This window comes from Pygocentrus nattereri, chromosome 1, assembly GCF_015220715.1.
Source record: "Pygocentrus nattereri isolate fPygNat1 chromosome 1, fPygNat1.pri, whole genome shotgun sequence".
Lineage (NCBI taxonomy): Eukaryota > Metazoa > Chordata > Actinopteri > Characiformes > Serrasalmidae > Pygocentrus > Pygocentrus nattereri.
The window spans coordinates 30,753,374-30,777,415 of record NC_051211.1 but is presented as its reverse complement, the minus strand read 5'-3'; the positions used below and the strand labels follow the sequence as shown (position 1 = coordinate 30,777,415).

Here is a 24,042-nt window from a genome sequence, read left to right as displayed (position 1 = left end):
CAATGCTAGCCAACCAGTCAGCACTCAGTAGCAGTAATGCCAGCAAACCAATCAGTACTCAGTAGCTGTAATGTTTGCTAACCAATCATTACTCAGTATTGTTAAAGTTAGCCAGCTTTTCACTGATTATTTAATATAATACAATCTTTTAGTTGCCAAAATTAAAGAAACTTCCTATGTATGACTTGAAAAATATTATACTAACATTTTTAGCCATGTAGCACCACTCGCCCCTTTCAGAGAGAACTGTCTCTTGCGACCCCTAACCTTATACAGTCATGTTTTCGGTAATGATAGGAATGGGAAATGGCCATGCTCCCGTTAAACTGCTTCTAGTATGTACCTCAGTGTGCACAACCCTGTTTCCAAAACCCATTTACCCTGCATTAAGGCACACTAGAGGACTGGCAACACGTGGCGTGGTCGTATGAGTCAGGGTACCAATTGTTTTAGGCTGATGGTAGGGTTTGTATGTGGCATAGACCCCATGAAGACATGGACTCCAGTTGTCAACAAGGCACTGTGCAGCCTGGTGGGTCAATACTGGTGTGGGGTGTGCTCTCATGGCATGGTTTTGGTCCACTGGTCTGTATAATCATGTCATTGACCAGTGACCGCTATGTTTGACTGCCTGGTGACCATTTGCAGCCCCTCATGATAAACAGGAAAATTCTAGGTTTATTAAAAGGGTTGTGGGCCATAACATAACAGCCTTAAGCCTCAAAGAAACAGTAAAACTTTCGATGTAAAGAAATAATGGTTTATGTTTTCACCATTAAAGGACACATATAGCATAAAAACTGTGCAGAATTTGAGACCTAAAACAATGACTGTATATATGTGTATTTTTAACATTCTCTACAAATATTCTTCAAAAAATTTATGGCTGGACAAAAAGCATTCTTTGGTAGAACATCTCACAAGCAGGATTAGGGAATTTTGGGGAGGAGGGACAAATGTTTTAGAATTCTCTTATTTTATTTCAAGCAGATTAATGTCTAGCATTAACCAAGTGTGTGTGTGTGTGTGTGTGTGTGTGGGGGGGGGGTGGGGGGGGGGGGGGTTGTTGGGTGATATGTATGTCCCTGTCTATCCTGAAGTGGTGCCATGGCTGTGCTGTGTCTTATGAGAATTGAATCAATCGTCATTAGAAGGCATGCTGTTGATGAGGCAAATGCAGCTTATCGGTTCATTCAAGTGTGAAAAAGTCGCGTCCAGAAAAGAAAAGGTCAGTCTGGCTCATCAGTAAACATGCAGGGCATTCTCATTTCCCCAAGAACAGTGCTGTAATCTGCTAAACCCCCTCAAATTCTCACTGGCTGGCCATGATGATGACCGCCACGCTCATGGAAGCGTTATATATATGCATCATGCCAGCAGAAGGTGGTGAAAAGAAATAAGAAAATAAAGATATAAAAAACAAACAGGGCTGGTATAACAATCAAGGGGCTGTCCTGTCGGCTGTCAGGTTAATCTCTGAGAGAGTGGAAGGCTGAACGAAATTGATTTCTTTTCTTTCCGGTATCATTCTAAAGTCATGTTGACCTTGTACTTGGGCTAATTAAGATTTTCCTGGGGTTTTCCTGCTGCTGTCAATATTACAAACCAAACTGTAAGCAAGTGTGAATGTGATTTTTCTCATTTTGTCAGTCTGCATGTATAATTTGGAACTATAGAAATGAGGCAGCTACAGTTTTAATCATAAAACCCAATGGGAATCTTACTCATTTAAATATTCCATTGCACATTTCATGGGAAACCAAATATTCCTCACGTTTTAAGTTTCAAAACATTCCCTGGTCCACGTATAGACACTGCAAAAACAGCCCATTTTGAATTCATCTTTTGTGACATCACAAAAAAACTCTGTATTTATATATGTATGTAATCAATATACATATATTAATCTTACAGCAGTTTAGCTCCACCTACTTATGCTTTCAAGTTATAAAGAGTGTTTCTGCCAAGACTGCTTTTTAAATGAGGCACAATACAAGACAGGCAATCGGAACAGGGCTTTTTTTACATATACAAGATTAAAACGCACAGTCACAAAAGAAAATGGTCATTTAAAAATGAATTATGACTGATTTTGGTAGATAAATGTATACGACCAAGGGGAAAAATAAACTACAAGAAAAATGCAACAATTCAATGATCTAATGACCGTGCACCATATGCTAGTGCTCCACTTTTAATAAAACATCAGTATATCTGAGGTAAAATTATGTGTGTTTGCACAGACAGTTTCAGGATATTTTCAACATACTATAATAATTTAGCTCATTTATCCCATTTTCCTATCATCCTATTTTTGTACCCATTTCTTTACTACAGTTTGCACTGCATGAGAGTTGTTGCTATGGCAACAAGAACATCACTGATGGTAACATGTCAGCTAGCAGCTTGGATTTACTGTTTGCAGCAGATTCATGATGGTATATTCATGAAGTTAATTAACTGTAATAAGCCCAGGAAAAACTTGATTAGTCTCCTTTTAACAAGTGTGCACTCATTTACATATTATGTATCAAATCAGTGCAAAATTATGTCCTGAACCTTGCAAGCCTTTTATTTTTCAAGCATTGGGAACAGTAATCAAAAACACCACCAACACTGCAAAAATGATAACTTGGCAAGTGAATCATTTCAATTCTAGCCAATATATCTACTATTTCTCATTATGAGATTACTGTAAAATTGTCATGAGAATCAATGTATTACTGGACATATTTTACTTGGTTTGGTTTGGTTTATTGTATTAGCAGATTATTTCCAATTATTTTTACAGCAAGCAAAATGAACGTTTAATAGACCCCCTTTTGCATGATTTTGGATGCGAAGGCATTCCTATATTAGGAACTCAAGAGTCTAAGCTATGGATATCTATGAGAAAAATGAATGGAGTTTTTAAAAATCCCCATATCCAGGGTATACAAAATGTTCCAAAGTTGATATGTTTTGTCCTGTGTACATTTTTCCATCATATGTTACTGGATCTGATAGAGATTGAGTATCATCGAAATATCAAAATATGAATATTGCTACATGCAAGCTAACACTGCTGCACACTGACACTGACTGAGAGCAAGAATGGTAACCTCATCAAAATACCCCACACAAACCAGAAGACACTGTCTAGTGTGGTGGTTGGCAGTTTTAGGCTACAGTTTGAGTAGCTGGTGTTATATAACAGTTGTAATTGAGTATTGTAGGTCAACAGACCTATTGGATATAAATAAACATGTTCAGTGCATTTCCAAAGTATAATTGTAATTGTAGACTTACTTTCACATGACATTAAGCAGGAGTGTTAGCTTGCTTGTACTATGTATATAGCGATATTATAATTTTGACTTCTTGTATCGCAAAGAATGCAATATCATTCAGAGGAAGAGCATACAGAGAAGAAGACATATCAGGTAGAGAAAAACAGCTTAGACCTGGAGACCCTTGTTTTGGGCCAACTTTAACTAGATAAAATGACTACTATAAAAATGTTGAATGATCTTACAATATTCTTCCAACAGTCTCAGAAGGAAAATATTAGATATATTGACTATATTTATGATGATTTCACTTTGTCAAAATATCTTTGTTGTTTTTTGTTTTTTTTTTGCAGTGGTAATTCCTAGAAAGCTAATTAATATAAATGGCAATCCGCATAGGTGGTGTACAAGAGGAAAGTGAAAGCTTTCGAGTTTCAGGATGGTTACAGTGTGCTAAATTTAGTGTAGAATTAAATAAAATAAAATATGCTCACTTATTGAAGAGGTAGAAATGATTAAGGCCAGAATATTCAGTTCATTCAAAGAATTCTAACTGATCATCTGCTGTCTTTTGTGATTGCATGTGATCTTCCAGTGTAGGTGACCTTTCGGACTGCTTGACAAGAGGGGCGAATTGAAAAGCGTGTCTTGAGGATTTTGAAAGATCAGGCTGGTCACTGCGACTCAAAAAATGCTTTTTGCATAATTTGTACAGCTAATGAGTTGAGTGGTATTTTCCCGCCAGACATTTGTCAGAGTCAAAAGTTCAAGTGGGCCAAATGAGGGCTGTTTTGGCACTCAAGGCGGTGGTGTGAAGCGTACGTATAAATAATAACTAAACCTTCTCTTTGACGTCCTCCTCAAAGAGTTCGCCGACAGTCTGGCAGCTTAATCATCCTACGGTGATCCATTTTTCATCACAAATATGCTTGAAAGGAGAAATCAGTGTGGTTCAGCCTTGTCAAAGCGCACACAAGTGCTTTTTTCTTTTTAATTCATTCATATATATATATAGAGATATATATGTGCATACACCAGGGTTACACACATATATAGTGTAGATATACATGTACTGTATGCATAGTTACATATATTGTTCTCTACAGGAGTAAGTTGTTGTCAAGAGGCTAGAAAAAACATCATTGCAGCAGGCTAAAGAAGATCCAACAGCAATTGGGAACCTACCGCCAGTGCCAATCCCGAAAAGTCATCAGACAAAACATAGATAAGGAGGACATAGAAGGAAGAAACACAAATTAAAACAACCACACACAGAGGCCACCACATGTGTCTGGGCACACCAGGAGAAATGACCGCTGAGAAACTTAAAGCTCCATTTCGATCCCTTTATCTCTAAAATAAAATGCCTTTTTGTACAGGTTTTGACTGAGTGTGTGGTGATTCAAGGTATACTTCAGCAATCCATTAACCTAATCTCTATCTGCTGCATCAAGACTCAAGAGGCTTTCAATAGACGTCAATGGGCAATGAATTCTGTGAATAAACGAAATACGTGACTATATTCTACATAAAGTGAATTTGAAAGTGTAGTACTGGGAAATATCTTACATAATGTCTTACAAAGACATTACAAAGAAATTGTCTGTTCCGTAAGCTGGATAAGTTTTATTCAACTCATAACACTTGAGCAAGACAGTAAAAAAGTTGTTCTGGTTACTTTCACTTTTATTTATGTTCTCTGATATTCATAGTGATTACACTGAGCCTGAGGAAACTCCTTTTATGCCGCTGTGCTGCAAACAAACTACCACAAATTCCTGTCTTTGGAAAACAGTTATACAGTACTGTTGCAACAGATAGAGATTTGGTTGTAAATGCTGGAGTATTTCTTTACCTGGTGCAATTTGTTGGTAGTACTTCCTGCCCTGTTCATAATTTCATGTAGTATGTGTGCATTAGATACAGCAGATAGATCAATTGCAAAATAGATGCTTGAAGTCAATGTTAGCATGGATGGCTAATGTTAGCATTGATCCTCAGACTTTGGTAAAAAGTAATACAGAATAATTCATTATTGTATAATGTGTTACAATACATAAAACATATTGCTGTCATAATGCTAAGAAGAATAAAATCAATGTCTTGAAGAATATGGATATTACAGAGCTAGCACACATATACAAGGAAACTGTAGTACTATTGGGATGTAATTAGTTTTACATGGGGTAATGTAATTTTACAGAATTACGTCTGTAATATTTATGACCAATTTGCATGGGATATCAGTTACAGAGCTGGGATTGGCTACTCAGTTTATGCAGTGCCACCACACAAGAAAGTTCCAAACACAATATGTTCAGGTGTCCAAACATTACTTCAGTCATAATTTCATTTATCATCTACTTAGCTTTTTTAGGCTGATATCAGTTTTACATGATTTTTAGAATTGTACACCTGCAGTAGGATAAAATTCATGCCTAGATTCATTGCCTAGATTTATTACTATGTTTTGTTTCTCACAACAGGATTAATATAATCCTGAGTTCTTTATATGTTTAGCTTTTATAGGATAAGATTAATGTAAACTGGGCTTATTTCTAGCATTTGTTTAAAAGCACAAAATTAATGCAAACAGATTATTTTTACAGCAAAGTATTTTAAAATTTTGTTTAATTTTATAGCATGAAAAAATATAACCTTGGGGTAATCCTGTGTTTTGTTTTATAACACATGATTAACACAATCTGAGTTTATTTATGTTTCATAATATAGCTTAGGGTTAATATAAACTAGGGTTATTATGGTTCATTTTAATAGCATGGCATTAATATATACTGGAATTATTTCTAGAGTCCATTTAATAACATGGAATTAATATAACCCAGGGTTATTTCTATGATTTGATTGATATCACAGGATTAATATAACCTGGGGATCTTTTGTCTTATAGCATGAAATAAAATAACCTGGGTTTATTTGTAAGTTTTGTTTTCTTCAGACTTTTTATAGCACAGGATAAATATGACCTGTCAATATTTCTATTGCTTGTTTTATAGCATGGAAAATGCTATAATCTGGGGTTGTTCCTACAATTACTAACATGATGGAACTAAAATCACTGACAAACACCACTAGTAATTAAGTTACCCCACACCCCAAGTAAAATGAATTCAGTCCTAATAGTACTAGACTCAAAACTTGTGCAACTCTGTAAAATAACACTGTTTCACTATTTAATAAGTAAATATGCAGTTATTATAATATCCGGGACATAGTTTGCATGTTGTGTATTAAAGTATATAGTACCTACCAGGTACGTACAGCAGTGTATAGATGCGGCACTGAATCTTGATGAATACTTTGTAAGTATAACTAATGTGAGAAATAACAGGTAATTCTAAGCAATCATTGCATCATAGCACCATGTAAAACACCACCCTAGTGTGTGCTTTAGGAAGCTGTGTCTATAATTCAGTATATGTCAGTGTCATTACATGGCAAATTAAGGCGACTTTGTCAATTATTCTGTTAGAAGAGTGTAGTGTGTTATAATGCAATTAGTATGCAAACCAGGGTCAGAGTGTCAGTGTTGGATGTAATTTGCAGTTGCGTCTGAAAAAAGGAGGAGGTGAGTTATTGCCCTCACTCCCCTGTTTTTAATTAGCCACCGTCATTTCTCTGGGTTGATACCACATTATAGCACAGCATAGTCATATGCAGCACTACTAAAAAAGAAAAAAAAAAGCTAAACAATGTACATAACAAAACACAAAAACATGTACATTTAGCTATTAGCAACAGAAAGCAGAGTCTGTACGCTTTTGTGTCGTTTTTTACCCTGCCAGGTTTTCAATCCTGTAATTAAAGTCAGCAGTCAAGCAACAGTGTTAACAAAAGACATTTTAAAGACATTTTTCTTTCTTGAGTTCTTTCTTGTCAATCTAGACCTAATTGCTATTTCAAGACAATAACTACGTTACACAACGCAAACACTAATAGCATAATGCTGCAAGACAGTGAGAGAAATGCTGGAATAGAATCAGCCTCAGCAACTTCATGCATTTGGTGGTGATTAAACCAAAAAGGCAAGACTATAAAGTTTAGGTGCATAGTAAAAAAAGTTTTTACCTCGGTTTTGGTCCCATCTATGACATCCTTCATATTAATGGCATTCTTGCCCTTGTCCTTGCCCTTTTTCTTGTTCTTCTTCTTGAATATCCACTTTTTGCAGATGCAGAAGCAGCAGGACACAACTAGCACGACGGCCACAAATGCAATAGCCACAATAGCCCATGATGGCACTGCAATAGAGGAAAAAGACACCACTGTTAGCATCAGCAGTAAACAACCACCGCAAAGAGCTGGGATGAATCAAATCAAATCAATTTGTATAGCGCTTTTTACAACGGATGTTGTCGCAAAGGAGCCTCACAGCATTCCAGAAAAGAGTTTTAACAAGAAGTGTAAAAAAAAAAATTAAATGCTTCCATTGCTAGTGTCACATGACCTGACAGTTGCTTTCCTAAGTTGCTTTTTTTGCTCCCATTTGCTTGGAATACCTAGAATTAACATAAAGCAACTAGCATGCTACCTGCTATTATGAATAAGTGACTAGACATCATATTATTTTCTTGGAGAGTTTTCTTCCTGAGCTGCTTGCCTGGGATGGCAGTTCAGGATGGAAAAATACAGTTTAGTGTAGAAAGCCTTAGCGTTAGGCTGCAAGTATTGGAGTCTGAGCCAAATGTCTGCCATTAGTAATACCTGTCTATACAAAATAGCAGCGTTTTCCTGTTGAACACTGACTTTCAAACCCTAGAGCACCAAATAAGTGGACTGAGACCCCTTGAGCTCCAAATGGTGACGTTTGTTTGAAGTATGAACACAAAATGGACCAAGATGTAATTGGACTAAAGACAGAATAAACCATCATCTTCTCTCTGCAGACCTTCTTTGATACCTACAACAGATGAATTGTTGATGCTTTTTGACATATGCATACATTTTATTCATCTATTCAGTTCAGAATTGATAATGAATTGATGTGACTGAGGTGCATTCAAAACTGAGTAAAATAATCCAGACATATGAAGACATACATCATTTACATATTAATGTGCTAGGTTTTCAGTATAAAAGCAGTAATCTGTTCGAGGCTGTATACATCACAGTGATTTTACTCTGCTTTCTCCCACCTTATGGGAAAACCACCAAGCCTCCAATTTAGAACATAATAAGACAAAGATAAAACAAGACAAGCATAAAATCTTTGTGCTCAGGCAGGTACAACATGGTTCCCACAGATCCAATATATCATTTTCTGCCTTGGTCCAGACCAAACTGCAGTTAGAAATAAATGCATCCTTAAATGACTAAGCATAAAAGGCTAAATGCTGAGCAAATTAGTACAGTTTCTTCCTGGGTTGCTTTATTTGCTTGTGCTTGCCTACGACACAATTTAGAATAGTAAATGTAGTTAACATGTTCAGTCTATCTGTACAAAATGTTAGCATTAGCATTAAGCAACTGGCTTAAAATGTCTATCATTATGAATGTATTACAAGGCCTGACATTATTTCAGTGTACTTTCCTTCCTGTGCTGCTTTATTTGTTAGGTTTTAGCATGGATTTCATGCTCGTCTAAACTGGTTCATGATGGTTTATGCTGGTTTCTTCTGGTTTGGTGCTGGTTTAGCTGTTCACCCAAACTGATCATGCTGGTTGACCAGCATACCAGCATTCAAAACACAGCATGCAGGTTTTGCTGGTGTTCAGGTGTGCTGCTCTATGCTATATATTTTGAGAAAGGATTATTAATGATCATCAGGCACCGTGTTTATTCGCTGGTGCTTGCTATTTGGCCATCTGTGTGAAGCATTCTCCTTCTCCTTGATGTGATTATCATTGAAGTCTTAACAAGAATGGCTGCCTTTGTGAACATACAACAAGGCTGCACATTACATTCCTAGTGAGTTTTCTTCATGGGCTTCATCTCTTGTGCTTTTTTTGGTGCTGCATCACTATTGCGAACACATACTAAGCCACGGAGGAAATGCCGTCTGTCTGCATCTAACAGCGCTTTGATCAATTGAAAGAGAACATGTTGCTGTCTAGACATGGAAGCTTAATGATCTCAACTCAAACAGAGACGTTTAAACACTCAAGTGAGCGCCCTCAGCCAATTTAGTGTGAATAACAAATGCTGGCATTCTAGACTCACCTCGCTAAGGCACAGACCTTTCAGGAGCCTGACACTGTTGTGCCAATCACCAGCGGCAGAGGATTTATTTAATCAGCGAAGAAGGTGTTTGTCTTAAATAAGTATTTCATTTAAAGCCATGCGACTGTCCACTGCTTCTCTCCAGGGTTTGTGCTCATGACTCAGTCCCTCCAGTTAAATTCGGTCAAAACAAATGAGGCTCACACAGAGAAGGCTCTACACCCTCTAAGCTTTAAGCATGTCCTTTTTTATAAAAGCTGCTCTTTCCAGCTGTGATTGCACCAGATACTAAATTAAAGTGATTCTAGATAACTTTATTTTTCATGACTTAGGCTGCCTAGAGTGCTGTAGCTCCGCAAGGATAAACAAAGTAAAAATAATTGAATATATAAATAAAATTAATGACAACAATAATAATAACTACACTGTTAATTCCAGGATTGACAAGTATTACGGCAACTGCTTTCTATAAATTGCTACCACTGTATTTTTCAGTCAGTAAACTGCCAGAAAAGATTATTTTTCACCCTTTTTCATTTTTGAATGGGTATTTTGGAACATATGACTACATACATGCATGAAACATATGCACTGGCATATGCATGCCTTAATTTTATTCTTGAGACTCCAATCTTACCAGGTAAAGGAGAGAAAAAGTCAGCATTATGTCATGTTGATGTATATTGTCAAAACTTTTTTATTGTGTCAAAATAATGACTTATTTTCTCCAAATTCTGACTTATTATGTCAAAATTATATTATTATATTATATCAAAATAATATTTTTTTGACATTTTTTCTTGAGATTTTGACGTAGTGTTGAAGTAATGACTTATTTTCTCAAAATATTGATTTATGTTGAAAGTTTGACTTGTCTTTAAATAACGCCTTGCATGAAAAAAGTACTGGCTTACCACTCACCATGTTAATCCATATTTGACAAGTAGGGGGCATTTTTACTCTTAACCTTCAGGGAAAAGGTGAAAAAATTCACTAGTGAGCAAAGTGGCTAACAATTATCATGATAGATAGATGACACAACACGACACATCTCCAGGTGCCTTCTTTTTCCCATGTGTCAGGCACATCTATGAACAAGCATCTGAACAATCTGATTATCTATCTTATCCTTCTGAGTGGCAGAGGGTGTTGGAGCCTATCCCAGTAGTCATAGGGCTGAAGGCCACCAGGTCGCCAGTCCATCAAAAGGCAGAATGATACAACAGCAGAAAATATATACAAAGTGGAAGTTTTCTCATGTTATCTTTTAATGTACACAGCACGATCGTGACAGTCGGATCACTCAAGTATTTCAAACGAATGTCTTCAATTTGAATCAGTAGCTCAGTTTGAGTCTGTATGATGTTAAACATGCATGCCCCCCACCCCCCCCCCCCTTACACACACACAATAGAATAAACCTTTCCAAAAAGTTCAGATCCAGACTTTAACGCATCATCAAACACCTAAGTTCATGTACACCCAATATAATGTTCTCTGTATTCTCTGTACTAATACAGAAAGAGAAAAGACCAGTAGAAGAGAAAGAAAGACCAAGTCTAGTGCATCTGTAGGAATGAGCTTCCAGCGAGGCCCAAGCATTCCTAGTTTTATATATTTTGTGGCATTCACTATTATTGTTTTTATGAATTTTCTGTATTCTTGTATTGTATCTGGCTTCATGCTGTGGATTCATAAAGTTTTGTGAGATGCAGTACATTCAGCAGTACACAAGTCAATAAAGCCAAAGGCAATATGGCAACGAAGTATTCTTACTTGACACACTGGATATATGCATCTGTTATTCTGCTAATTAAGTAACAAAACACTATAATCATACATAAAAGCCATGAAATGAGTTTCTCACCAGAGTGAGCAGGAAGTTTGTGTCTATAGTTTTAGGGTACTTGATGGTCTTTTTTGGATCTGTCTCAGACTAAATACAGCTTACAGCTTTAGCACTTGCTGTCAGTGAGAGACAAGCTGCTGTCCTCCTCTGCACACAGACAGGAAGAATAACAGCCTGCTGCTGAGCGCAGGGGAGACGTGTCCAGAACAATGGAGCTAAAAGCAGCCGTACTGCACGCATCAGCAGACCACACAAATCACACGCTCCCCTGGCACACATGTGCCCGAATTAATTGGGCAACAGATGCATTGGAAGATTCCTCGATTCAGAGAGGCGTACAGTAATTACAGCTTCTGCAGCTTCTCTAAAAAAACAAACACCTGGCAACCCACACCGCATCTTTACAGTGAAGTGGACACACAAAGTTTCCCAGAAAAAAACAGGATAAATTAACCTCAAATTTTGTTTTGATGCACATCAGAGCAGCAAAGAGTAGGATCTGGGCCCAGATTCACAAAAGTTTCTAAAATGTTTTAAATTATTTTTTTTCTAAGCTTTAGACTTAAGAATAAAAGTAAGTTGCTTTTGATTGTCTTACTATCTTTCATACTCTTTCTTCATTAAGGTGTTGATGTGGTTTTAGAGCACAGTACAACTTACTGTGAACTATAAAAATGAACTAAACTTCATAGTGTGGCTAAACACAGCAGACAACCACTACAGAGAACACCTGTTATTCATCTATTCACATGTCAAGCAAGAGCCACAGATAATGTTCATGATTTCTATTGTTTCTACGTATTTAAATAAGTAGTAATCTTGAATTCTCAACCAAAAGATATATGTTTCTGAATAGAAAGGGGTATTTCTGATGGGGAGCTGGATTCTGCTGGGGTTGGAACAGCTGTCTGCTGTGTTCAGCTACACAGTAAAGTTTTGCTCATTTCTGTTGCTCACAGTAAGTCTTACTGTGTCCTAAACCACAATAATAAGTTGACATTCATTAAGCCCTGGATGTGTTCTGAGTGGGTTGAGAGTTTTGGGGATACAGAAAAGATTTTGGTGACTATTGACTCCTAGTGTTTGTTAGGAATGTTAGCCTTCTTGTCAAGCTGTTCCTTTAATGGATGTCAAAAGGTTATATGATACATACTATCATAACCCAACTTTCTTGATTAAGACTTTCCCTTAAGAGGCTACTTGAGAACACGTTGGGTGTTTTTGAGAATGGCATATACTTCTACACTTCTCAGTGTTTGTTTTAAGGTCCTTCATAGGACTTTTCTTTGGGATGTTCAGGACTTACATCCAGCAACTAGAACAAATCAAACTGCCCAGACCTGACAGAATGCGCTGGTGAGATTTATTTTTCTTGATACTTCATTCTGTTTTGAAGACTTTATATTTCTTTTGTCAGCGTCGAGAAATATCACCATCGCTCCCTCTCTCCCTCACCCTTTTTCTCTGGAGGTTTAGATTTGCTGCCGCAGCATAGCGTTTCCCTCAGCGATGTCTTTGGGGTGGGGGTGGCAGACAAGAAAGAAAGAGTGAGGGAAAAAAAATCAATGTGCTGTTGACAAAATCAATACGCACTCTCCTCCAAGGAAAAACAGTGAGTGATGGTCTAAAGTAATGCTGGAAGTCATCAGGGAGCACCTGGCCTTGGCCTTGAACAGGATGGGTGCTGATAGAAGTGCCAACCTCGTCTTCTACTTTATGCACTTTTGGTATTAGTGATAGTACACTAAAAAATCCCACGTATAACAAATGCAGTTGATTAGTCAAGATAGGTTTAGTGTCTGAAATTTGCTTCTTTCGTTTTTAGGCTAATGTAGCTAACTATTATTGGAAGATTGATAGCACATCAGTTAGCATGGTACAAACTATATCACATACATGCCTAACAACTTGAGTTGTTACCCTTTTACTGCATGAATATTGAAATTACCAATGAAAATATAAAATATTTTTATGACGCGTCGTGTTTAAAAAGGTTGAAAAAAGTTAAATTTACATTTTGTTGCCATAAGGCAACAACATGTGGCAATGACTCTACAGTTTGCAATATACAGGCCACATTCAACTTCTAAGCAAGGAAAGAAAACATAAGATTAATAGCCATACAGTGGCCCCCAAATAGTATTTAGGCACTTTATAGATTCAAAAACTCTAAAGAAGTTCTTTAGTTTACGCTATACCAGTGTAAATGCAACTGTCTCTCCCAAGACACATTCGACAACCAAAACCCCTCCAAGTACAACTGAAACTTGTCTGCGAGGAAGATAATAATAGAGAAAGCACATCATTGGGGACCAGATGAAACAAAGGGCTTAAATGCAATATGGACAGACACTACTTTACAAAACAAACTGCAGGCGACTTACAGGAACCATGCAATCAGCTTGACGGTCATGCATTTGACTACTAAGTGTAAATGCATATGGCTAAACTCTTACCAGCATAGAATCTAGATACTAGCCACATGAAGTGTATAGATGGGGTCTCAAAACATTGAGATGAATTCCAAAAACACTGCACTGAGAGTAACATAAAGCACAGATATGGAAACATCAAAGACGGGGGCTGTTTTTCTGAGCTTGGGAAATCAAAAGTGTGGAAAGGCATTTTGGATGCAAAGCTGAAGAAGTCTTCAAAGAAACAATCTGAAACACACCAGGCACCTTTAAAAGGCATACTTTCCCTAAAAGAAATGACAGTCTTGGATTGTCTTTTTAAAATAAATACCACTTAGTTTGACATGTTGTTTCCTAAAACAATCAAATTAATACATTTTAAATATGGCATAAATGTCCAGATACTTTTTGGGGCCACTGTGTATGCATACATGTTTTAAGAATTCAGCTAACTGGTGAAAACATTAATGTGAAAAGTAAAAAATGATATGCAGTGTATTAATTTACTTACATTGTATATATTGCAGTTCTATAAGTTGTTGCCAAATGGCAGCAATTCTATTTCATTTAAGCAATAAAACATAAGAGGGCTGTGATTTAATTGATGGTACAAAATGTATAGCAAATCAACACAGTACAGCAGATCAACACAGCTATGATATTATTCATGATAACACACTGCCTCAAACTGCCTCACACTTTTATAGAACAGTTCAGCCAAATAAAGCAAAAAGTAAAGCAAAGAAGCCCAAAGGCTGTATCAAGTGTGTTTTATTCCATGTACCACAAAAAGTAGTACACAATTGGGTTATAGATAGAGCCTCAAGATCTACATCAATACTTATATCAAGTTGCTTCAATATCAGGTTTAGCTCAGCTTTATCAATACGTGCCAGATAAACTGAATATGGGTTTGTGTCAGTCTGTAAAGCATTTTACAGCGCATCTTTGTGTCCTGAATTGTACTCTGTTTGTTTCTGGCTAATTTAGGTTGTTTAGTTGTTTCCTCACAGATGCCAACTGAAAAACCTTGCTCAGGGTAAACAACAGGTTCAGAATTTGATGCATATCTGCTGTCACACTCTTTAGAATCTGACCAAACAAGCTGCTGATCTAAAAAATATTTTGGATTTTATTGCCATATGGCAACAGCATGGGCCAATAGAACTGAAAGGTTATCTAATGTATCCCTTTTTTCTTTCTGTATGTACTAAAGTAAAAAGTTACCATTAGCTGCAGTGTAAAGTGAGTCATTACCTAGCGACCAGTGCTCAGCGGAATAATAAAAAATGTGGAAAAAATGTGCTGTTATCATAAATATCAACACATGTTTAATATTTCTACACTAATCAGATTGTGCCATCAGAACTAACAGTTCTAACCCATGACTTAAAATCCATTTTATTTTTGTTATTCTAGCTTCTAGAAATTCTAGCTTCAAACAGATGGTTTTAAAGTATTGTATAAAAGTGGACAAAAGTACAATTCAGGCCTCAAGCTGCTACTACTGTTTCTGTCTCTGCTAACGTTTTAGTCTATGTTCATACAAAACAGTGTGTTATACAGAGTCAGAAACCATATCACCAAGTCTATTTATGAGTACTTAACAACTCAACACAACTTGAAGCAAATGTGCGATGATTCAGGCATGATGCTAATTAGCATTCCTATGAGAAATCTAACAGCATTCTTTAATAATCAATCCCTTAAAAGTTAAGTACACAAAATTGAGCATTTACTGAATGTGAATAAAGGATCACTTCAGTGGCAGCATGGCAGTTTTCAAAATGACATATTTTCAAGGTTTTAAGGTTTTATTCACTTATAAAACTCATGCCTCATTAACCTCCATTGTAAGCCTCCTGGGAAAACTTTCTACAGAGGAAAATGACTAAATAGAGCCTCATTCACTGAAATAAGTGACTAGGGTGACTGGCAGCATAACATTATGGCAAAAAAATCATGTCTAGATCCAAAAATCCTAAACTTCAGACCTTTTTCTGTTGCATATTTAACACATTTATTTTCTGTTGCTGACCAGTTGACCTCTAGAATGCTACTACTAATATGCTATACTTTTCATTAAGTATTTTAATTCTTCAGAATACTGTACATTTGTGTTCTCACACCAAAAAAACAACAAGGCTTTGTTTTCAACCCACATCTCTGTCCTTTCAGCCCTGGTTTAAAAAGAACAAATCACTTTGTGGATCTCTGTGACAGCTGGAAATCAGAGGCGTCCTGAGTGTCACTCAGTCAGTGAGCGGAATGCCTCTGCCTTGCTGTTTAGATCCTGAGCCCATAATTACCCATACAGGGGAGCACAGGGCTGCACAACACATTGTTTGGTAAGCATTATTGTGATATCGGTCTTTGCAATACTGATGTTGCAGAAAGCTGCAATATGTAACTAAGACTTTTTTACACTGGAACAAGGAGAGGTCCAGATGAGTTCCTGATGGTGTTTTGATTAATCAAGATATTCATGCAATCCAACAAAAGCTCCACATTCAAAGTGATCTAGGGTTTGTATGAATTCAATAAATATTGTAGGTTTACTAGTAATGGTTCAATAGAAAGTGGTTACAGTGCGTCTGTTTTCACGCCAATTTTCATGGTTATGCAACACCCATTTCCATGATTACACTACTTAGGTTTGCATGGATATGCTATGCTCATTCCCATGAATACATAGGTTTGCTTGGTTACGCTACACTCATTTCCATGATTACTTAAGTTTGCATGGTTACGCTACACCAATATCCATGGTTACACTACTTAGATTTGCAAGGTCATGCTACACTCATTCCCATGATTACTTAAGTTTGCGCAGTTATGCTACACCTATGTCTGTGGTTACACTATAATCATTTCCATGGTTTTGCTACACTCATTTGTATGGTTACACTATAATCCTTTCTTTAGTTACATTACACCCATCTCTGTTGTTCAGCTAGACCCATTTCAATACTTGGAGTAAGGTTATATCCATTTCCATGATTACACTGCACTCATTTCCATTACAGTAAATGAGGCATGAATTGTCCAATTTTTGGCTGAATTCTGCTAGAGTGAAAATGAAGAAGCAAAGAAAATTGTTTGACATATTAGAAAAATGACAAAATGACAGCAAAAAAAGTAGGACATACACACAACAATAACTTTACATCAAATTCTATTCATAAAAACTGACAAACATAAATGTAGTATGTAGTAGATTGAACATTTATCTGCACTTTCCACAGAATTTTTCCACTTGTTTTGATGAACAATGAATCAGAAATAATAATACAAAATTATAGCATGCTTTTGTTATCAGCTTTTACTTCCTCATATTCATCTACTTGATCTGACAGTTTAAGCTGGGGAAGGTGTGAGAACAATGTGCAAGAGTCCCTTGGACTCCACGAATCTATAGAAGTCTCGGAAACGGCTCACGTCTACAACTTGCAAAGGGTGAATGTAAAGCGTGAAGGGAAACACTTCTCTCTCTAGCGCCCCCCAATTGACATTACTGACACGTCTTTAATGAAACCGCACAGAAGAGAAGGAATTATTCACTCTGAGGTTGAGCAAATTAACTGGTGTGATGAGTACATACACAGTCGTTATGTTTTTTAATTATGCGAACTGTTTTTGTCCCGGATCTGATTACTTTCGCTCATCACAAAGGGAAAATTTATTTGCTTTTAATGCTTCTTCCATTCAGGCAATTGTTTTAATACTTCTCTCCAGTCTAATACTGTGTTTGGAGCCCTGTTTCTTTGGCTGTATGATGTTTTGAAGCGAACGACAGGAGCGCTGCAGAAATCCAGTGCAGTTTTATCTAATTCATCAGGCACATGTCTCAGTCTGAAAGACACTTTTGTGTTTCTTAATTAAAAGGACCTGAGTCCCTGAAAGCAATTGAAGCATTTGCTAATTAACTCTATTGTGCGAGTGTCTATTCTCCCGAGAGAGTGCCACGCAAGCATGTGCTCTTCAACTTGAAGCTGTGGTTATCTCTTGTTCTGCCATGCACACACACACACCCACAAAGAAACACACTCATGCACACAGAGACACGCTCAGTGGGATAGCATGATTGTTTTTCACAGCTGGAGCAACCAACAGCGAGTCAGCTTTTCTACCATTTCTTTACTCACTTTAAAATAAAGATACCTAAAGGGTCATATGTAGCAACTTCACATGCAAAAAGACAAAAAAGAAGCAGGGAGGAGCCCTAACAAAGTATTTCATTTGTTATTTATATACTTGATGAATCCTGTTTCTCTCACTTGTAGAAACTTTACTACCCCCTACACCTTAAAACAGTGCATTACAATCTGTCAGAATGCCTGTGTGGATCATATGTACTTTATAGTGCGCTTAAAAAAAAAAAAACAAAACAAACAGTAGAAGTCATATCACCCCCTACACTTCCTGTAGTGTATTACAATCTGTCAGAATGACCGTGTGGATCATCTGAACTCTTTTTTTAATACGCCAGGGATGCTAAATAAAAGTGGTGCTTCACATCAATAAGCCAATATGTGTCCTTGTTTCCGTTAGCTTCCTGCTAAAGCTCATCCGGAGCAGCAGCTTGGCAAAGCCTGCCGCGTCCTGGAGAGACAGCCATAAGCTGCCTCCTTTCCACTGCTTTCAAGGACGACACACGTGTTCTTATGGCTCACACACACACGGCCTGCCACTGAGGGGTCCTCCTCCAGCAGAGTGTGTGTCTGGCACATTGCATACTTTCGTTCTTCCTCTTTTCCTCTATCTCTAAAAGAAGAAAACATTATCTGTGTGTGTCCTGCTTTATCTGAAAAGGATGGAGAAGGGTCTGAGCTGGACAGCAGACAGAATTCTTATCAGAGATGACGCCTGAAAAAAGGAAAAAAGATCCTTATGTTCTCGTATTTGGCAGCCATCTGACAATTTTGACGTTTGAGACAGTAATAACTGTAGGACAGACACAAAGCACTTTATCATGCTCACTTGTCAAAACTGAATTCAGAAGTGTAGATTGTAGGCTGCAAAAGCTTGTTGTGGAAAAATTAAATCAACATGTGTCCTGTCTTCAATCACAAATGCTGCTGAGATATCTCCCAGGATCAGAAGTGGACTATTCTCCCAGCCAGCTGATAAAATCATGCTGTAATTTAATATGAATTATTTCTCACTCAAAGTGGAAAGCACAGATTCTAAAATTGTGATGCATACATTTGCATTTGAATAAGAGAAAAACATTTTAGTATAATTTGAAGCTAATTGTCTTAATCTTCTTTATTTTCACTGTAACTGCATTTAGCCAATAACAGTGCATTGCTTTCTTACGAATCATTACTCCTAGCCATGAAACTGGCTAGTAGTGTAACCATGGAAATAAGTGTAGTGTAACCATGGAAACTGGTGCAGTGGAAATATGGAAATAGATGTGAGTAACTATGGAAATAGGTGTAATATAACCATGGAAATAACTCAACAGTGGAAACAGGTGAAGTGTAAATATTAAAAAAGGTGTACCCTGGCAATGAGTGTAGCATGACGATGAAAATGGGTGTAATATAACCATGGAAATGGGCGTAGCATAACCATGGAAATGAGTGTAACACAACTGTGGAAATGGGTGTAGTGTAATCATGAAAATGAGTGTAGTGTAACTATGAAAATGGGTGTAAAGTAACCATAGAAATTGGTGTAGTTTAACCACGGAATTGAGTGTAACCTAACTAAAAAAAATAGGTGTAAGGTTATCATGTGTCATTGTTGGCTCCTGCCACTACTCCATGTGCTCCTTTGTTTTGGTCTTCCATGTGCATTTATTTTGGTATCTGTAGTCCTGCCCCTCTTGTAACTCCGCCCCTGATTATGTGCACCTGACCCTCGTTATCCCTATGTATTTAAGCCCTGTGTTTGCCTCTTGTGCTTGCCGGTCTTTGTTTTGTTGTCTTTGCTTTGTTGTCTCGGGCTCTGTTTGCTGTGTTTATTCTGTTTTATGTCATGTCTGCCCCTGATCTATCCATGTTGGCTCTATGACCCTGGACTGTCTTGACTATGACCCTGGATTTGCCCTTAATAAATCTCGCTTATCTCAGCGTATGCGTCTGCCTCTTCGCTCCGCGTTACAGAATGACAATTGGTGTAGAGTGACCATGGAAATGGACACAGCATGACCCACATTTGTAAGCAGAGAAGATATTTTATAATGACATAAGTCTGATGAAAAGTTCTTGTTCTTTGTAATATTTTTCCTTGGTTTTTGTCAATTTTTTACAGTTGCAGACTCAAACCTGTCGAAACAGAATATAAACTTAATGTAAATGATGTTCAGTCATGAGTTACTTTACTATGGAATTACATTTAAATAATTATGCAAAGTTAATCAAATATATAGCAAATACAACAATAATACATCTGAACTTCTAAAGCATAAATAGAGGAAATGGAGACATGAGCTGTTCTCTATGAAGTCACTGAGTTATCAGGCTGCCACTGAGAAAACCCAATTGTGCCTGATGTAATTTATGCTAACATCAGTGTGCGAGATGTCAGCCATGTGTGGAATGTGTCTGTGGGGATGTTAAAGGCAGTAGGGGGCTGGTCAGCATTCTGTGAGTCTCTTTAGGCTGCCTGACTCTCATTACACAGATATTGGGCTGATCTGAATGCAATAAGAGGTTTTTTAGCCAGCGAGTTAGCAGGGGTCTGAAGGGATATGATCAGTAACATAATCCGAATTCTCAAATTCTCAGAGCCCAGAGGTACACTCCTTCACTCTCAATAACTCACCAACAAACATAATAGACGTGATTTGATAGAGAGAGTGCTGCTGTTGTGCTCAGCAGAGAGAGAGAGAGAGAGAGAGAGAGAGAGAGAGAGAGACAGCCAGGCAGAGTAAAAGGATCCAGCAGAGTAATGTTCCTCAACCCAGACTAATTTGTTGTGACAGATCGTTGTTGGTCAATTAACCCCAGTAGTAGGACATGTTATGCAACAAAAAAGAAAGAGAAGGGGAAAGAGATTATTACAGGTAACCTTTTTGCCCTTCTAATATATATGCCCTTTCATGTTGGAAGTGATTGGATGTATATGTTTTTGTATTGATCTGTTGTGCCAATGTATTAGTATTTAATACAATTAGGGTTCACCCTTCGAGCAACAATTAATCTTCCATTTTTAATTAAACGTGAAATTTATATAGATCTACAACATGTTTGAACCACAGAGTACAACCATGTCCATATAACATGAACAAGCAGCAAACTAACAAAAGCAACAGCAGAGTGGACAGCTACAGTTCCCCTTGGGAGCCTCCACTGTGACAAGAATGCACATGCTGTATGAACAAGAGCAAAAGGCTACAACCGTTACCTTTGACTGTACTTATGATATATGATCTACGCACTCATTGGTTGGAACATGAAGCCACCGTTGCTCTCACTTGATGTTGGTGTTGAAAATTGGAAACTGTCCACTCTAACAAAAAAAAATTCATTGGAACTGAGTTTATGTAATAAAACTAATGTCACTGAATTGTGGAAACACGGTAAAATAAATACTTTCTGAAGAAGTTGTATGTACAGTAGCTGTAACACAATACATCACTTTTTAAATGGAAGTAAATCTTACTTCAAGGTTAAGTCACACCAAGTGGGACAAATAAAATTAATTGTGATTAAGTACATAAATTATATATTTAACTGCAATTATTTATTTGAGATGTTTGACAGCCATAAATTGGAACACACTTTTTAAACTGTGAACTGACACATGTGTCCTTCAACAAATACCAACAAACTCATGCACTGTGTGAATATTCAGAACTTCTAATATGTTCATGCTGCTTATTTTGGCTTTCCAGGTTTTTTCCTGATAGTTACAAAACTCCAAAAGGCAACAATACACATGTTGGTGTTTGGTGTTTTGTTAATATTTGTGACATTTACACAGTAAAGCAACAGGTTGAATAACACAGATGAACAGCCTCAATTAAATTGAATTTTAATGAAGAAAATGGGTGTTTGAGAATGATGGAGTCTGGTGGAGAATGTCGGTTTGGTGAAGAATATTGATATTTCATAGTGACTGAAGGTGTTAGGTAGAGAATGTTGGTGTTTGGAGTAGATTGGTATTGTTTGGTGCATAATGTTCTTAGTTGATCAAGAATGATGGCATATAATAGAGAATTTAATGGAGAATGACTGTGTTTAATTAGGAATGGAGGTGTTTGGTAGAAAATGATAGAGTTTGATGCACAATATTAGTATTTGATGAAGAATGGTGGTGCTTGGTGGAGAGGTGGAGAATGATGGTGTTTGGTGGCCATTAAGGCATTTGCTGGGGAATGTGTTTGTTGGAGAATGATAAGTGTCATGTGGAGAATGTTGGTGTTTGGTGGGATTTTTTTTTTTTAGAGAACGAGGGAGTTTAGTGGAGAATGATGGTGTTCAATAGAGGGGTTTGATGACAATGACTGTGAATAAAGTCCTAGTTCTAAAACAAGGGTAATATGTTCTGGTCTACTGGTGTTCAGCACAGTTTACTAATTTTCTTGCTTTAAGTCCTATTAAACCTGGCAATTAACAGGTAAGTTGAACTAGGTGCATTTTAGCAGGTCAGATATGAAATGATGCTGATGGAACTGATGTCCCTCCTTTAGACAAAAGGTCCAGTAGTCAGTTCCCTGATGAAGTGTGTTTTAAAGCTCAAAGGGCTTTGTTTACACCACCATTGTTTGTAACCAAAAACATGAATGTTCCTTGAGCTCTTAACCCCAACACTAACCCTGCTAGGAATTGTTTTCATAAGTGAACAATTACATGCAATAAAGTTGATGTAAACAAGATAACTTAAAGAACTGTTACTATTAAACGTTTCTTTGCTGTAAGCTACATCTGCATTCATTCAAGATAGGATAAGCCTTGTTTTATTTTTTGTGGCATTCTTCTCACTTTAGCTTCTGCTGTTTGTAATGTTCTATAAGTTTAATAATAAGCATGTATAAAACACTGTGAGACCAATTGTTATAGCCAGTTATCAAAACAAACATTTTTTCCCACACAGTACTTTGAAAGAAGCAATTTACCAAATGGAACTACTCTGTCTGTTCAGTACAAAATCAAGCGTCAAGACAAGAAACACAGTTTAACAATCAATCCTACACACAGAACTCTGGAACAAATGCTGTAAATTCTCAGGAAAGTGTGCATTTCAACAAGCATGAAATTGGCATAAATTGAGGCTTTTGTACAAATCCGATGTAAATTTGCTCCAGTTCAGAGAGAAGTGATTCTAAGGACCACACTCTGAGAGATCACGTATTCTGGAGCCTTGCTGCATTGTCTTCATTATTTAGAGTAATTGTGGCAGAGTGTGCAATAATGGCTCAGGCTGTCGCTGTGCTGAGAGGTTAATTGTCATTGAAAACAGGAGCCTTGGGCTGGAGCAAGGGAGATTCATTAGAGCTGGCTGTGACACAATCGCCCACTCGATACTGCATGTACTCAAGTGAGCCATGCAACCACAGCAGTGAGCAGAACGGCAAGAGCTAAGACGGCTATTCCGCTGAGGCTATAACAGCTGGGTTTGAATGTTAAGCAGAAGTCTACGAGTGGTCTTGAGCCAAGAGTGCACTGACCAAGCATCATGTAACAAAGACCGCCATTCTCCAAATGCTTCTGTAATTCTCCAACAGACATCAGTCTCCACCAAACATCGTCATTATCCAAGAATCATCATCATTCTCCAACAATTATCATTATCCTCCAACAAACACCCTCATTCTCCACCAAACACCATAATTTTTCACCAAACATCATCCTCCAAAAAACATCATCATTCTCCAACAATTACCATCATTCTCCAGCCAAAACCCTTATTCTCCACCAAACACCCACATTCCCTACCAAACATCACCTTTCTCCAACAAACACCCTCATTCTCCACCAAACATCACCTTTCTCCAACAAACACCCTCATCCTCCACCGAACACCATCATTTTTCACCAAACATCATCATCCTCCAAGAAACATCATCATTCTCCAACAATTACCATCATTCTCCAGCAAACACCCTCATTTTCCACCAAACACCATCATTCTTCATCAAATATCATCATTCTCTAAGAAGCATTACTATTCTCCAACAGTTAACCTCATTGTCCAACAAACATCCTCATTCTTCACAAAATACCATCATTCTCCAACAAACACCAACATTCTCCAACAAATACTGTTTTTTACCAATTATCATCATTCTCGAACACCTTCATTCTCCAGTTAACACCAACAGTCTTTGCCAGATGCCGTCATTCGCCAGTAAACACTGACATTCTCCAACAATAA

General features: G+C 37.4%; 1 protein-coding gene across 4 annotated transcripts in view; it reads right to left on the bottom strand.

The window, feature by feature from the left end:
* syt1a (synaptotagmin Ia) overlaps positions 1–24,042 on the bottom strand; it is a 393,465-nt gene that overhangs the window by 35,600 nt on the left and 333,823 nt on the right. For all 4 annotated transcript variants that reach the window (XM_017709110.2, XM_017709112.2, XM_017709113.2 and 1 more), the window contains one exon: positions 7,359–7,531. In XM_017709110.2, coding sequence (XP_017564599.1) covers positions 7,359–7,531 — 173 coding nt within the window. The remainder of the gene's footprint in view (positions 1–7,358; positions 7,532–24,042) is intronic.